At 45.3% G+C, this 17,406-nt stretch overlaps 1 protein-coding gene across 2 annotated transcripts; it reads left to right on the plus strand.

The window, feature by feature from the left end:
* The first annotated feature begins 709 nt into the window (after positions 1-709).
* LOC140390126 (uncharacterized) lies at positions 710-6,963 on the plus strand. Of its 2 annotated transcripts, none has more exons than XM_072475053.1 (4): positions 710-752; positions 1,722-3,041; positions 4,637-4,793; positions 4,882-6,963. In XM_072475053.1, exons 2-4 carry the CDS (start codon positions 2,175-2,177, stop codon positions 5,565-5,567), a joined length of 1,710 nt encoding a protein of 569 aa, XP_072331154.1. In that variant the 5' UTR covers positions 710-752; positions 1,722-2,174; the 3' UTR covers positions 5,568-6,963. The 2 variants fall into 2 exon arrangements, with proteins under 2 accessions (XP_072331154.1, XP_072331155.1); XM_072475054.1 differs by lacking the exon at positions 710-752 and adding an exon at positions 771-840.
* Positions 6,964-17,406: the final 10,443 nt, after the last annotated feature.

Here is a 17,406-nt window from a genome sequence, read left to right on the forward strand (position 1 = left end):
AATTAGATCAAGCATGAATTGAACTTTCACGCTTTAGCACTAATTTTCTAACTATCACCCAGGAAGCTGGTACCAACCACAGGAATTACCACAGCCCCAATTGGGAATGAGAGGAACGGTTTTATGCCGATTACTGAAAGAGGTAGGATAGCGGGGGAGAGATGTGAGAGGACAGAATGGAGAAGAGAAGATTGAGGAGGAAGGAGAGCAGGGAAAGAGGAGGCGAAAAGACGATGGAAAACGGAGTTGGGTAGCAACGGAGAGTAAATTACTCCCTCTCTCCTGTGCCCCCCTCTCTCTCTTTCCTGTGCATGTGCAGATGCCATCACTGCACGTCATTGCTGCCTTGGATGCTGTGGGTCTTCCTCTTCTGATCTGCTGTCAAACACATCCGAGGCTACACATCCCACACTGCTGTTGTCAGTTTGAAAGTCTCCGAGGATGAAGAATGCTATTCCCACACTAGAAATCTCTGTCAAACCAGGGGAACTGAGACAGCAGCTGCAATAAGTGAGATTTTATTCAGATGGGACAATGACAAGTTTAAATCCCCACCTGAGCTGCTGCTCAAAGTCGCCTCCGTTTCCCCGGTCAGTTTCCCAAACTTCAGGAAACTCCTGTTACTGCAGAAATATTTGGATTGGCTGTGAGAGACGTCAATCAGAGAGCCCACCCACTCTGCCCATTCTCTCCTCTTCCTCTACCACAGCTGCTTCACTTCCTGTAGGGACTCCAAACCAAGTCCGGAGATGGTGAGTGAAGGAGCAGAATTTAGAAGAATTACATTGCACAATATCCACACTAATGTTCAGGCAGTCTGACGATCCTGTGGGCAATCAGGTGTGGAAATGCCCCTTATGCTGTGTGAGAAGATCCAGCTCAGAGACCTATTTTCTCGGTGCTTTGTGCTGAGCTGTTTGATTGGATGTGTGTTGGATATTGTGTGTGTTTATTGGAAGCATTTCCCTTCTGATTTACAGGCTGAGTTTTGTTCGTGGTCATTGCTGAATATGAGAAGTTGAGGTGTAATTATCGGGAGGGGCAGACACATTTATTTAAATGACTATCAACGTCCTCTTTCAGGATTTTGCCTGAAGGCCTCGGCCATTCCCAGAAGCCTGGGCTTGGATTTGATAGTTTTGCCCAGTTTCTGTATCGGAGAGCTGAATTTGGGATGTGCAGTCTGAATGAGTGCAGTGTATCTAATTTCCTGGAATAAACCTGAACCCTTCAATCAGCGACACTGAGGCAATATTTTCCTTAGCTTCCAGCGCTTCCTGCCCAGTGAGTTTTCTTGAAACAATTTTGGAAAACAAGGAGAGAAATTTCAAAATCTCCATAGAATTCCTGAGTGTTTTTATAATAACCAGATATTTGAAGGGTAAAACTGGTCTTTGCGAGCACAAAACAAGTCGATAGTAAATGGATCGTCTGTTTACCCTCTGCACAACTGTCTTTTCCTTTGCCCTCACAGTACCTGGGAAGATGGGGGCTGGGTGGAGGAAAGAAAGTAGCCATGTTGTCTGCTACTGGTCCCTATCCCGTGTCCATACTGGAAACAGACAGTCAGTGAGGTCAGAGAAAGGACTTGTGTCTGTTCCCCACACAGGGGAGTAGCAGACTTGCTCACCGTGGAACAGTCTCTCACTGAGGAGTCAGTCCCTTTAGCAAATGAGGAGAGGGAGTTGGAAGAAATCATGTTTCCTTTTCCTGTTTTACAGAAGGATTGCAGCGTACTACACCAGAGAATACAGAGAGGATAGACACCGCAGATAGATGCTGACCATTACCCAAGGAGCAGCTGCAATCTGTGGAAAGACATCCAGTCCCTTCACAACATTGCTAAACACATAGAAGGTTGGGCAGTGAAACCATTACCTGGAAATCAGTCCGGTCAGGGGAAGCTTTGACAAATCATCAGATTTGAAATTGGTCAGTGGTGTAGAACCTTCCATCAGAACCACCCTGTCCGAAGGTTCAGCTGTGAGTGATCAGTCAGGATGAGGCTGGGAAGAAGTGTGTGTGGACTCCAAGTGTGGTGAGAGCTTCAATCATTGACCGAGTCTCATGAAACACTGACTCATTCCTACAGGTGAGAGGCTGTTCAAGAGTGCAGTGTGTGAGGACAGCTCTACAGTCTCAATTGTACCAGCTGTAACCACAGGGACAGCCACATGGAGGAGAAACTGTTCAAGTGTGAATTGTGTGACAAATCATTCACGTCCTCATCCCACTTTCATAACCACCAACTCACTCACACTGGAGAGAAACCATTCACGTGTGAGGTTTGCAACAAATCATTCTCGCTTTCATCACATCTCCACAGACACAAACGCATTCACACCGGGGAGAAGCCGTTCCGCTGTAACGTGTGTGAGAAAGCTTTCACACAGGTATCGAACCTCCAGGTCCATCAGAGAATCCACACAGGGGAGAAACCCTTCAAGTGTGAGTTTTGTGATAAAGCTTTCGCAACGTCTACTGATTTCCTGATACACCAGAGCATTCACACAGGGGAGAATCCCTTCAGGTGTGAGTTGTGTGACCGAGCCTTCACGCGTTCATCGGCACTTGTGCAACACCGACGCATTCACACTGGGGAGAAACCATTCACCTGTGAGGTGTGCAAGAAATCGTTCTCCCAGTCATCGATCCTCCGTGTCCATCAACGCACTCACACCGGGGAGAAAGCATTTAAGTGTAAAGTGTGTAAGAAATCTTTTGACCGGCCATCGAGATTCCATGAACACCAACGCCTTCACACTGGTGAGAAGCCATTCAAGTGTGAGGTGTGTAATAAGGACTTTAGAGAGAAATCAGGCCTGATGAAACACCGGCGCATTCACACAGGGGAGAGGAAAACATTCAAGTGTGACGTGTGTAATAAGGACTTTACACAGCTGTCAGGCCTGGTGAAACACCGGCGCATTCACACAGGTCAGGAGAAAACATTCACGTGTGAGGTGTGTAATAAGGACTTTGAACAATTATGGGGCATGTTGGATCACCGTCGCATTCACACAGCAGGGAAGACAAGTGAGGTGAGTGACTGAGCCTCACACAGTCAGCAACACACCTGCACACAGACTTCCACACTGACAAAAAGATGTGTCAGTGTGAAGTTTGTGACAAAGACTTCACTCAGTCTGCATGGCTGAGGATTTATATATATATATATATAATCTATTATTGTCAAAAGTAGGCTTACATGAACACTGCCATGAAGTTGTGAAAAGCCCCTCGTTGCCACATTCCAGCGCCTGTTCGGGTAATGAGCCGGTACGGGAATTGAACTGGCGCTGCTGGCCTTGTTCTGCACTACAAACCAGCTATCTAGCCCACTGAGCTAAACAACAGAACAGATTTACTAATGCGGGTTCAGTGTGGTTGTTGGAAATGGATGATGTTAGAGAGGGGGGAATCTTTGTGATGGGGAGGATATGGAGTCGGAAGCTCAACTGGAGGTTGAAGAGGATGACAGTGGCGAATTGCTGGAGATGAGAGAACAATCACGAGAAATTTAAGAAATAGAGGAACTGGAGTCATCCCTTGAGTCTGTTACACCATTCAATTAGATCATAGCTGATCCATATCTGAACTCGATCCACCAGACTTGGCTCTGTAACCCTTAATCCCCTTGTTTAACAATAAACATATAAATCTCAGTTTTGACATTTTCAACTGTCCCCCGGGCTCACCAGGTTTTTGTGTGGAGAGAGTTCCACATTTCCAGTCCCCTTTTTGTGAAGAAGTGTTTGCTGACATCACCCCATAACAGCTGAGCTCTAATTTTAATGTTCTGTCCCCTTGTTCTGGACTCTCTCACCAGTGGAATAGTTTCTCTCTCACGACTCTATCAACTGGTTTAATCATCTTAAACACTTTAATGAAATTGTCTCTTAATTTTCTACATTCAAGGGAACACAAGTTTGGTCTTCACATCTTGTCGACATAATATAACCCTTTTCACCCCAAGAACATTCTTGTGTATACCGACACATTCACATGTATGGTATGTGACATATCATTCCCGAGTCACTTTCACTGTGCAGAGCAACACATTCACACACGAGACAAACCATTCACATGTGACAAATCATTCTCATGGTCATTGGATCTCCACATACACCAGAATATTATTATTGCGGCTTCCCTTCTTCTCTTACACTCCAGTGTTCACACAGGGGAATGGTCCTTCCTCAGCACTGTCTTATCTCCAACCTCTCCCACCATCAGTCCAAATGTTTCAAGAAGGTCAATTTAACCTTTGACCAAATTACCAATCATCACTAAAAGATGACATCAATATAGAAGCTCCTGCTTTTGCACAAGTATCCCTGTAATAGACAAGAGGGTATTATCTGAATATTAAATATATGTGTTAATATTTGAAACTTGAAATTAAAGTTTTTGAGTTGAAAATACAGATCACATTATATTTCTTTGCTAATTTTTTGAGGTTTTGTAAAATGCAGTTACCTTGGAGATGGCTCTGACTTTGTCATAAGATTGATCTCTAATCAGAAGTTCCCCTGGGTGTAGGCTGAAAACTCTCCAATACTCATAAAATGTGTCACAAGACAACACAGCAAAGGCTGGACCATGATTCAGTTATACTTTTCATCTCTCCCTTTAGGTAAAGCTGGCCCAGGACACCCAGGAGCGCTCAATGACTGGAGAGCTGGTTCCGTACATCAAGGAGCTGACGGAACAGGAGGAGTTCACGAGGAACCTGTTTGACCTCTCCATCCCTATGATAACCAATGGAGGATCAGACATGGGGATGAGCGAAGGTGATGTCAGCAGTTGAGTGTTTAAACCATCAGGAGGAGAGTTGATTTATGTGACAACAGAATAATTGTGATTTTCTTCCTCGGACAGATGCACAGGTGTCAATGAACACATCAGCTGGTGATGGAGGAGAGTTGGCAGCAGCGACCGAGATTCCTGAAAGGGCTGAGGAAGCGACGGAGGTGAATACCTCACTGCAATGTGGCATGGCGGCTGCAGTGGAGGAGGGAGAGGAGTGTCAGGAGGGTAAGATGTCTGATTTGGAGGGCAGTGTTGATGACTTCAAAGTAAATATTGCGGCTTGTGTGAAGGAGGAGACCTGTGATGATCTGGCTGATATGGTGAAGGGACGGTACTCAGAACATTCCGGTGGTGAGGAACCTGCGGCTTTGGGAGCAGAAGCTCCGCCGTCTCCACGAGCACATGGACAACATCAGGCCTTTGCTGCTGTTGAAGAACATGAAAATGATCTGAAACTCCTTGAGCACTTACATCAGGAGCAGCTAGAAAAGATGGAAAGTTATCAGGCCACTTCTAACTTGCTTCAGCAAACCTTAACTGAATTTAAGGTTGGCCAGAATCTGCAAAGAGACAATGACATTCTTCAACAGCTTCTACAAAGAAACAATGAGATTCTTCAGCAGCATCTACAAAGAAACAATGAGATTCTTCAGCAGCATCTGCAAAGAAACAATGAGATTCTTCAGCAGCATCTACAAAGAAACAATGAGATTCTTCAGCAGCAGAATGAGACTCATTGTCAGCTTCTGCAATGAAGCAATAAAACTTCAAATGCATTAAGGCAGATTCTGTCTCAGATTGTAGCACCAGTACCTTCTGGCCAGCAGCAGACTAGTGCAGACATCTGCTGGACACACCTCTGGTACAGGAGAGGTCACGTCACAGGGATGGGGCGACATAGCAGGCATTAGGGTCGATACTTGCTCCCAACATTGCTCCCTTGACCCCTTTATCTTGCACGTTATGGGATTTTTTCTTTTGTCTGATTTTTATCCTTACAGAGAGCCTTTCCATTGTAAGGACAATAGAAGAAGCCCAAATCCAGGAGTCCTGTTCTCCCCGATTACGCATCTCCCGGTTTCGTGGGATCAAAAATGGGCCGGATTGGGATTTGCATGTTTCACAGAGGCAACTGTCCATAGAAATCAGCCACTGCCTCCACTTGTGCGGTTTTAAGAGATGTCTGTAAACTAACTTGTACAGGGTTGATATGTGGACTCCTCAGGGAGTAACTGTGGCTTGGGAGTGACTCTGGGGCATGTGGGGTTACGCTGTAACTCAGGGAATAACACTGACTTGGGGAGTGACTCTTACTCAGGGAGTGAATCTGGGCCATATGGAGTTACGCTGTGGCTTGGGAACCTGTGACTTTGGGAGCAACGCTGTGACTTGGGGAGTAACACTGTGACTTGTGGATTAACACTGAGTTGGGGAGTAAAAGTGTGACTCAGGGAGTAACTCTGTCCCCAAGGCAGAAATTGTGCTTGGGGAGTTTCTCTTGCACGGGAAGTGACAATGACTCAGAGATTGAATTGACCAACTCTGAGGAAATAAAATAAGAGACATTTGATCGTGAGATCTCAGCAGGGATAGTATGTGCGGAGGTGATGGGAGAGTAGCAGCTGGGGCGGTCAACTGGTGTGGGAGGGGGCGAGTTACTACCTGACCTGAATATTTCTGATACCCTCTGCACATGTGTCAATGACATCACCGCGCACACACACCATGTTCCTTATTCTGTGTTGTAATTGTTCATTTAGTCTCATTAATTTCTGGCAGTATTTTTATGCTTCTGTTGTCACAACACTTTTGGATAGTGCATGTTCAATTCCAGCCCCACTTGATCCGGAGTCACAACACAGGTAAAATTAGATTTTATTTCAAATATGAGGTCCTTGGCTGAGACCAACAAACTGCAGTCACCAGGTTTGTAACTTTCACATAAGTAACCTTACTGATGTACAGTATTATAATTAAACAGGCAGAAAATGTAACTGACTAGCAAATACCCCTTTCCTAACCCCTCCTTTCTAACTGCCCTCACCCTTGACACACGCACACACAGACAAACAAACACAGGGGAAAGGGGTGGTGGAAACGTAAAGAAAATATTATTAAAACAAAAGAATAAAGATCTTTGATGGACTGGGATGACTTCTAATCAGTGTCTTTCTTAAGTCCAGCTTTTGTTTTGGTACTTCCTTTTTAGGCTTGAGATGTTTTCTCTGGCAAAGTTGTCTACGTTCTCTGCAGACACCGCATCATTTCAAGTTCACAGCAAAGGCACTCACTGGCTTTAGAACAATATAACCGTTGTTTCATTTCAGCAGCAAGAGACCGCATTCCTTTTACTTCCACGGTCTACATGCTTCTGCCCAGTTATCTCAGAAAGCATCACGCAGGAACCAATCACTGATTGTTGTTAAGCAGAATACTGTCCCTGGCCAACCCACCAGTTGCCAGTTAACCAATGGAACCGACTTTCTCCAAAACTGAATTAAATTGAATTGAATCAGTAAGGCAGCTCCTTTTAAATTTCAGGAGTTTAAATTAATTTAAATTAAGCTAGTATTGTGCAGTGTAGGTTAACAAGGGCTGTCCCACCCACTCACATAACTGGTTGGCAATTAAGTGTCAGTCACTTTAATCTACTTTGATCTAAAAGCAGGTGGGGGAGGGGAGTCAATTCAGGACAGTTTAAAAAGAGCCACTTGTAAACTTTCGCCCAGTGAGTTCGCCCAGTGAGTTCGCCCAGTGAGTTCGCCCAGTGAGTTCGCCCAGTGAGTTCGCCCAGTGAGTTCGCCCAGTGAGTTCGCCCAGTGAGTTCGCCCAGTGAGTTCGCCCAGTGAGTTCGCCCAGTGAGCCAGAGAGAAGACAGCCAGGAGTGAGACACAGCTAAGATTGAGTTTGGGAATTTGAATCGAGGTGGGAATTCAAAGTTGGGTGGGGAGGAAGTGCTTTTTATCCCTGGTAAGTAGTGTTTCTGTTATTCTCTTTCTTTTCATTGGTATATTTATTTATTTTTTTCTTCGTTGTTTATTTATTTATTTAAATTTTTTGGGGGGAAATTGAAATTGTTGAAGTTAACCGAAGGTTTAAGACATGGCAGGAGATCTCAGACCCGTGTCATGCCCCTCGTGTGCGATGTGGGAGCTCAGGGACACGTCCACTGTCCCTGGCTCCTTCACGTGCAAGAAGTGTGTCCAGTTGCAGCTCCTGTTAGACCGCTTGACGGCTCTGGAGCTGCGGATGGACTCACTTTGGAGCATCCGCGATGCTGAGGACGTTGTGGATAGCACGTTTAGCGAGTTGGTCACACCGCAGGTGAAAGGTACTGAGGGAGATAGAAAATGGGTGACCAAAAGACAGAGCAAGAGTAGGAAGGCAGTGCAGGTGTCCTCTGCGGTCATCTCCCTGCAAAACAGATATACCGCTTTGGATACTGTTGAGGGAGATGGCTCACCAGGGGAAGGCAGCAGCAGCCAGGTTCATGGCACCGTAGCTGGCTCTGCTGCGCAGCTGGGCAGGAAGAAGAATGGCAGGGCTACAGTGATAGGGGACTCAATTGTAAGGGGAATAGACAGGCGGTTCTGTGGACGCAATCGAGACTCCAGGATGGTATGTTGCCTCCCTGGTGCAAGGGTCAAGGATGTCTCGGAGAGGCTGCAGGACATTCTGGGGGTTGGGGGGGGGGGGGGGGTGAACAGCCAGCTGTCATGGTGCACATAGGCACCAACGATATAGGTAAAAACCGGGACGAGGTCCTACAAGCTGAATTTAGGGAGCTAGGAGTTAAACTAAAAAGTAGGACCTCAAAGGTAGTAATCTCAGGATTGCTACCAGTGCCACAAGCTAGTCAGAGTAGGAATGTCAGGATAGAGAGGATGAATACGTGGCTCGAGTGATGGTGCAAGAGGGAGGGATTCAGATCCCTGGGACATTGGAACCGGTTCTGGGGGAGGTGGGACCAGTACAAACCGGACGTTCTGCACCTGGGCAGGACTGGAACCGATGTCCTAGGGGGGGTGTTTGCTAGAGCTGTTGGGGAGAGCATAAACTAATGTGGCAGGGGGATGGGAACCGATGCAGGAAGTTGGAAGGTAGTAAAACAGGGACAGAAATAAAAGGCAGTAAGGGGGAAAGTGTAAGGCAGAGAAGCCATAGTCAAAAATCAAAAAGGGCGACAGTACAAGGTACCGTGACTGAGGGGAGCTCAGTGAATAGGACCATGAATACTAAAAGAAATAAAACGGGAAGTGAAAACATTAATGGTAAGCGACGCGGCAGGTTGTTACAGGAAGATATGGGTTCGACGACAAGGAAAATTAGGAGAAAGGTTAAGAGGAAATATAACTTAGGAGAGGTTACTGATCGAGGTGTTAAGATTAAGAACAGGGGTAAAAAAGCCAACATAAGTGTACTTAACCTGAATGCTCGTAGTATTCGGAATTAGGTAAATGAGTTGATGGCGCAAATCATCGTGAATGACTATGATTTAGTGGTCATTACTGAAACATGGTTAAAGGATGGTCACGACTGGGAGTTAAATATCCGAGGGTATCAAACCTTTCGGAAGGACAGAGTGGATGGTAAGGGAGGTGGTGTAGCTCTGTTATTTAAGGATGACATCCGGGCAATAGTAAGGGATGACATCGGTGCTATGGAGGATAAGGTTGAATCCATTTGAGTGGAAATCAGGAATAGTAAGGCGAAAAAGTCACTGATAGGAGTAATCTATAGGCCACCAAATAGTAACATTATGGTGGGGCAGGCAATAAACAAAGAAATAACAGATGCATGTAGAAATGGTACAGCAGTTATCATGGGGGATTTTAATCTACATGTTGATTGGTTTAACCAGGTTGGTCAAGGCAGCCTTGAGGAGGAGTTTATAGAAAGTATCCGCGATAGTTTCCTCGAACAGTATGTAATGGAACCTACGAGGGAACAAGCGGTCCTAGATCTGGTCCTGTGTAATGAGACAGGATTGATTCAGGATCTCATAGTTAGGGATCCTCTCGGAAGGAGCGATCACAATATGGTGGAATTTAAAATACAGATGGAGGGTGAGAAGGTAAAATCAAGCACGAGTGTTTTGTGCTTAAACAAAGGAGATTACAATGGGATGAGAGAAGAACTAGCTAAGGTAGACTGGGAGCAAAGACTTTATAGTGAAACAGTTGAGAAACAGTGGAGAACCTTCCAAGTGATTTTTCACAGTGCTCAGCAACGGTTTATACCAACAAAAAGGAAGGGCGGTAAAAAGAGGGAAAATCGACCATGGATATCTAAGGAAATAAGGGAGAGTATCAAATTGAAGGAAAAAACATACAAAGTAGCAAAGATCAGTGGGAGACTAGAGGACTGGGAAATCTTTAGGGGGCAACAGAAAGCTAGTAAAAAAGCTATAAAGAAGAGTAAGATAGATTATGAGAGTAAACTTGCTCAGAATATAAAAACAGATAGTAAAAGTTTCTACAAATACATAAAACAAAAACGAGTGGCTAAGGTAAATATTGGTCCTTTAGAGGATGAGAAGGGAGATTTAGTAATGGGAGATGAGGAAACGGCTGAGGAACTGAATAGGTTTTTTGGGTCGGTCTTCACAGTGGAAGACACAAATAACATGCCAGTGACTGATGGAAATGAGGCTATGACAGGTGAGGACCTTGAGAGGATTGATATCACCAAGGAGGTAGTGATGGGCAAGCTAATGGGGCTAAAGGTAGACAAGTCTCCTGGCCCTGATGGAATGCATCCCAGAGTGCTAAAAGAGATGGCTAGGGAAATTGCAAATGCACTAGTGATAATTTACCAAAATTCACTAGACTCTGGGGTGGTCCCGGCGGATTGGAAATTAGCAAACGTGACACCACTGTTTAAAAAAGGAGGTAGGCAGAAAGCGGGTAATTATAGGCCAGTGAGCTTAACTTCGGTAGTAGGGAAGATGCTGGAATCTATCATCAAGGAAGAAATAGCGAGGCACCTGGATGGAAATTGTCCCATTGGACAGACGCAGCATGGGTTCATAAAGGGCAGGTCGTGCCTAACTAATTTAGTGGAATTTTTTTGAGGACATTAACAGTACGGTAGATAACGGGGAGCCAATGGATGTGGTATATCTGGATTTCCAGAAAGCCTTTGACAAGGTGCCACACAAAAGGTTGTTGCATAAGATAAAGATGCATGGCATTAAGGGGAAAGTAGTAGCATGGATAGAGGATTGGTTAATTAATAGAAAGCAAAGAGTGGGGATTAATGGGTGTTTCTCTGGTTGGCAATCAGTAGCTAGTGGTGTCCCTCAGGGATCAGTGTTGGGCCCACAACTGTTCACAATGTACATAGGATGATTTGGAGTTGGGGACCAAGAGCAATGTGTCCAAATTTGCAGACGACACTAAGATAAGTGGTAAAGCAAAAGGTGCAGAGGATACTGGAAGTCTGCAGGGGGATTTGGATAGGCTAAGTGAATGGGCTAGGGTCTGGCAGATGGAATACAATGTTGACAAATGTGAGGTTATCCATTTTGGTAGGAATAACAGCAAAAGGGATTATTATTTAAATGATAAAATATTAAAACATGCTGCTGTGCAGAGAGACCTGGGTGTGCTAGTGCATGAGTCGCAAAAAGTTGTTTTTCAGGTGCAACAGGTGATTAAGAAGGCAAATGGAATTTTGTCCTTCATTGCTAGAGGGATGGAGTTTAAGACTAGGGAGGTTCTGCTACAATTGTATAAGGTGTTAGTGAGGCCACACCTGGAGTATTGTGTTCAGTTTTGGTCTGCTTACTTGAGAAAGGACGTACTGGCACTGGAGGGTGTGCAGAGGAGATTCACTAGGTTAATCCCAGAGCTGAAGGGGTTGGATTACGAGGAGAGGTTGAGTAGACTGGGACTGTACTCGTTGGAATTTAGAAGAATGAGGGGGGATCTTAAAGAAACATATAAGATTATGAAGGGAATAGATAGGATAGATGCGGGCAGGTTGTTTCCACTGGCGGGTGAAAGCAGAACTAGGGGGCATAGCCTCAAAATAAGGGGTAGTAGATTTAGGACTGAGTTTAGGAGGAACTTCTTCACCCAAAGGGTTGTGAATCTATGGAATTCCTTGCCCAGTGAAGCAGTAGAGGCTCCTTCATTAAATGTTTTTAAGATAAAGATAGATAGTTTTTTGAAGAATAAAGGGATTAAGGGTTATAGTGTTCGGGCCGGAAAGTGGAGCTGAGTCCACAAAAGATCAGCCATGATCTCATTGAATGGTGGAGCAGGCTCGAGGGGCCAGATGGCCTACTCCTGCTCCTAGTTCTTATGTTCTTATGTAAAACCAGTTCCTAAGATTCACTCGGTGCCGAGGAGTTTGGCCTCTGCTCTCAAAAATCAAAACCTGGAAACACAGTGTCCTGACAAGCCGGCTGTTTCAACTGAGTCTTCTGCTAAAGGCACATCCCGATTATAGACCAAAATAATAAATTAAAATAAATGAAATGGGAAAAAAGATGATAAACAGGAATGACTTTTATACTGTCTAATATCATCTATGTTAATAAATCTATTCATTTTAGTTTGTTTGTAATGGTTTGACGGTGTGACATTTACTGCTTTTAAATTGAGACCGGGGAAAGTGAGAGGCAGCTCATTTATGTGATATCTGCGGCATTGTAAAGTCATTAATGACAGGGCCATCCTAAGAAGCACCAAGATGGTTTTGTGATGCAGTGGGTCGTGTCCCTGCCTCTGAGAAAGAAGCTCTGGGTTTGAGTTCCGCCCCAGGACTTGATGACCAAGGAAGGTGCTTTCATAATGAGGCCAAACAGATTGAATATCAACCTGGAAAATCTTCCAACACATCAATAGCTGTCGGTAAGAGTGGGAGAGACTCCTGGTCAGACTTACTGAGTGTGGAGTGGCACCCCTCAAGCTAAAAGCCTCTGGTGACAGGGTAGTGACCTATTCCAGGAAAAACCTTGCTTTGGGAACAGATGAAAGTCTGCCTTTGGCACCACTAGCTGCAGGAAGAGAAATAACTAAACACCTATAGAGGTGGCAAGCTCCATCTCACAGGAGGCATCCTTTGCTTCTAGAAACTGTCCTTTTACTGCTCGCAGTCAAAACAAAATATCAAAAAAGAAAGTCTGAATTACACCATCTGGGGTTGATTTGATTGTAAATAATCTGAAGAAAGAAGTGAACATTTGACAGAACATGAATACTATTCTGAGTAACAGATGCTGGAACTGCTGGAGGTAGACAAGCTGAGTGGAATGAGAGATGCTTCACAACACATCAGACTGAAGGAAGCAGCAATGAAAGATCAATATGTGAATGTTTCTGCCACAATTCTTGTCACATTGAAGTGGTAGCCAGGGCACAAGTTAGAAACTTGGGGTTTTAAGAGGCATTTTTATAGTTTGAAATATGAACCAATATAAATCTCTTGTGTTGAACAATCTCTCTCTCCTCCACAAAATCCCATCTCTGATAAACAAATACCTGACTCCCACTCAGACCAAACTCACTGCCCAAGGCCAGTTAAAAGCAAATTACTGCAGATGCTGGAATCTGAAACGAAAGAGAAAATGCTGGACAATCTCAGCAGGTCTGGCAGCATCTGTAGGGAAAGAAAAGAGCTAACATTTTGAGTCCAATGACTCTGTCAAAGCTTTGGGAGAAAGCTCCACATTTAAATCATTCTCTTGGGAAAGACGTTTCTCTGGAATTCCTCATTGGATTTATTATTGACCATCTTATATTTCGGGACCCTAGCTGGTTAAGGGGCTTATTTTGCACAGTGGGCTAAACAGCTGGCTTGTAATGCAGAACAATGCCAGCAGCGCAGGTTCAATTCCCGTACCGGCCTCCCCGAACAGGTGCCGGAATGTGGCGACTAGGGGCTTTTCACAGTAACTTCATTGAAGCCTACTTGTGACAAGCGATTATTATTAGCTTTGGACTCCTCTGCAAAAGTGAGAACATCTCTCAATTTACCCCAAAATTCTTCATTTTATAACTCATCATTTTTTAGATTTCTGTGATAATAATCTTTATTAGTGTCACAAGTAGGCTTACTTTAACACGATGTGGAGATGCTGGCGTTGGACTGGGGTGAGCACAGTACGAAGTCTTACAACACCAGGTTAAAGTCCAACTGGTTTGTTTCGATGTCACTAGCTTTCGGAGCGCTGCTCCTTCCTCAGGTGAATGAAGAGGTCTGTTCCAGAAACACATATATAGACAAATTCAAAGATGCCAAACAATGCTAGGAATGCGAGCATTAGCAGGTGATTAAATCTTTACAGATCTACTTTAACACCACAATGAAGTTACTGTGAAAATCCCCAAGTCGCTTGTTCAGGTACACTGAGGGAGAATTCAGAATGTCCAATTCACCTAACAAGCAGGTCCTTTCTAGGGAAAAGATTGCTAGTCTGTTCAATCGTTTCTGATAGTTACAATCTCTCAATTCTCAATATCATCCTTCTCCAGTTCCTTTCTGTCCTTTTTTAATATGTTTTATGTGCACAGCTTTCCAAGTGTGGTCTAAACAAGGTTCCAGACACGTTCAACATCATCTCTCCTTTTCAATTCTATTTCTCCAAAAATGGACCCCACTGTTATTGTTAGATTTTTTAATAATATGTTCTTGTTGAGCTGCATTGCTACTTTTAATGATTGATGAGCCTGTAGTTCTGCCCTTACTCAACTCCTCCCTGACCTCTCCAATTGAAATAATTTGTCATGAAGACAAACTGTTGTTATTTTCAACGCTCCATCAAATCAGCCCATAGTCTGCACTTCCCTGAAATGCACACAGCCAGCTTTTAGAATCCAATGGGGAAAATACTGTGAATGCTGGAAATGTAACAGAGATTCAGAAAATGCTGGAAATGCTCAGATCAGGAAACATCTGTGGAGAGAGAAGCAACCTCTCTGCAGCCTTTGACATGCCCGACCACACTATCCTCCTGCAACTCTTCTGTGTTGTCCAGTCAGTGGGCTTTTTTCCTCTTCAGTTGTATACAGGGTCAATCTTTGCTTTTCAATTCAAGTCAGCGCGCTTACTTCCATTCCAACTTCTTAACGCTGGGTGCCAACTTCTTCCCGCACGGCACAACTACAACTCCCATCAGGCACTGCGGGCTGGCTGCCTGATTCTACATTGGTGCTCCTCACTGCGCAGTCTTCGAGGCCATTTGCAGCATGGGTAATGTAGTTCCGACCAGATGAAAGTCTGTCTCGAATGCAGCTGCATAGAACTGGACTGAGCATGGAGTTCTTGAAGTCCCGATCACTCCTATTTGATTAGTTGATCAGAGTGATAGACTTTGTGATGAAGGTCAGCGCTAACGAGGACTTCGGTGGTGGCCATGGAGTGAGTGGTGGCAAATTTGGTGGCTCCCACTCGAGATGGATTTTTGTGGTCCTTCCAGATTGTGTGGTGTTTGACGGCAAAAAGTGCATGCGTGCCCAGGGAATGTAATACTCCTCTGGTGGGACTGGAGTATGGCTCAATCAGACGAGGTGTGCCATAAGGCAGTGTCCTTCAAACTTTTTTTCCGGGGACCCATTTTTACCAACCGGCCGACCTTCGGGACCCAACCCGGCCGACCTTCGGGACCCACGCCGGCTGATCTTCGCGGCCCACGCCGGCTGACCTGCGCAACCCACCATTTTCTCTTACCTAGTTTGCTGCTGACAAAAATGGAGGAAATGGTTTTGGGTCCCTTTGACCCTTGTACACGCTCCTCCAATGGAACCTGTTGGATGAAGGGGAAGCCTTCCGGTGTCGGAAAGTATGGCGTCTCCATCTGTCCAAAGTTCTGCATTTTTTTCCTGTAAAATGTTATCAAATAAACCCTCCCTAACTTGCAAAAAAAAATAAAAAATGAATAAAATAAATGAAAAAAAAAAATTAAATGAATAAAATACATGAATAAAATGAATAAACCACCCCTGAACTTGTAAAGCAAAAAGCTGCGACCGTTTAAAAAAAGCTGCCACATTGCACGCATGCGCAATGCGGCCGATTTTTAAAATATGTTCGCGGCCATTTTGAAGGCTGCTTGCAGCCGGCGTTGTGAAAAGCTGGCTACAGCGGCTGATTCGCGCGATCAGGAGTGCAGCGAAGGATGGCTCCGTGACCCTCCCGACACCCGAGTTTGAAGAACACTGCCATAAGGAGATCTGGGCTGCCATAAGGAGGGTGTGCATGTCCATAGATCTTTGAAAGTGGCAGCACCAGTAGACAAGGTAGTCAAGAAAGCATACGGAATGCTTGCCTTCATTGGATGGGGCATCGAGTATAAAACCTGGCAATAACTGGTATAGAGCCTTCGTAAGTGAGGCGAGTTCTCCCAGTGAGACAGAGAAGACAGCCAGGAGTGAGTTTGGGAATTTGAATCGAGGTGGGAATTCGAAGCTGGGTGGGGAGGAAGTGCTTTTTGTGACTGGTAAGTAGTGTTTCTGTTTTTCTGTTTCTTTTCATTGGTATATTTATTTATTTTTTTCTTCATTGTTTATTTATTTATTTAATTTTTGGGGGGGGGGAAATTGAAATTGTTGAAGTTAACCAAAGGTTTAAGACATGGCAGGAGATCTCAGACCCGTGTCATGCTCCTCGTGTGCGATGTGGGAGCTTAGGGACACGTCTACTGTCCCTGGCTCCTTCACGTGCATGAAGTGTGTCCAGTTGCAGCTCCTGTTAGACCGCTTGATGGCTCTGGAGCTGCGGATGGACTCACTTTGGAGCGTCCACGATGCTGAGGACGTCGTGGATAGCACGTTTAGCGAGTTGGTCACACCGCAGGTGAAAGGTACGGAGGGAGATAGTAAATGGGTGACCAAAAGACAGAGCAAGAGTAGGAAGGCAGTGCAGGTGTCCTCTGCGGTCATCTCCCTGCAAAACAGATATACCGCTTTGGATACTGTTGAGGGAGATGGCTCACCAGGGGAAGGCAGCAGCAGCCAGGTTCATGGCACCGTGGCTGGCTCTGCTGCGCAGCTGGGCAGGAAGAAGAATGGCAGGGCTATAGTGATAGGGGACTCAATTGTAAGGGGAATAGACAGGCGGTTCTGCGGACGCAATCGAGACTCCAGGATGATATGTTGCCTCCCTGGTGCAAGGGTCAAGGATGTCTCGGAGCGGCTGCAGGACATTCTGGGGGGGGGGGGGGGGGGGGGTGAACAGCCAGCTGTCGTGGTGCACATAGGCACCAACGATATAGGTAAAAAAAACGATACGAGGTCCTACAAGCTGAATTTAGGGAGCTAGGAGTTAAACTAAAAAGTAGGACCTCAAAGGTAGTAAGCTCAGGATTGCTACCAGTGCCACGAGCTAGTCAGAGTAGGAATGTCAGGATAGAGAGGATGAATACGTGGCTCGAGAGATGGTGCAAGAGGGAGGGATTCAAATTCCTGGGACATTGGAACCGATTCTGGGGGAGGTGGGACCAGTACAAACCGGATGGTCTGCACCTGGGCAGGACTGGAACCGATGTCCTGGGGGGGGGGGGGGGGTTTGCTAGAGCTGTTGGGGAGAGTTTAAACTAATGTGGCAGGGGGATGGGAACCGATACAGGAAGTTGGAAGGTAGTAAAAC

Source organism: Scyliorhinus torazame, chromosome 14 (genome assembly GCF_047496885.1).
Source record: "Scyliorhinus torazame isolate Kashiwa2021f chromosome 14, sScyTor2.1, whole genome shotgun sequence".
NCBI lineage: Eukaryota > Metazoa > Chordata > Chondrichthyes > Carcharhiniformes > Scyliorhinidae > Scyliorhinus > Scyliorhinus torazame.

Excerpts from the sequence above, each read along its gene's own strand:
- LOC140390126 (XM_072475053.1), top strand. The coding sequence starts at position 2,175 with ATGGAGGAGAAACTGTTCAAGTGTGAATTGTGTGACAAATCATTCACG. Across the intron at positions 3,042-4,636 it reads CAGCAGGGAAGACAAGTGAG|GTAAAGCTGGCCCAGGACAC; the intron begins GTGAGTGACTGA and ends CTCTCCCTTTAG. Across the intron at positions 4,794-4,881 it reads AGACATGGGGATGAGCGAAG|ATGCACAGGTGTCAATGAAC; the intron begins GTGATGTCAGCA and ends TTCCTCGGACAG.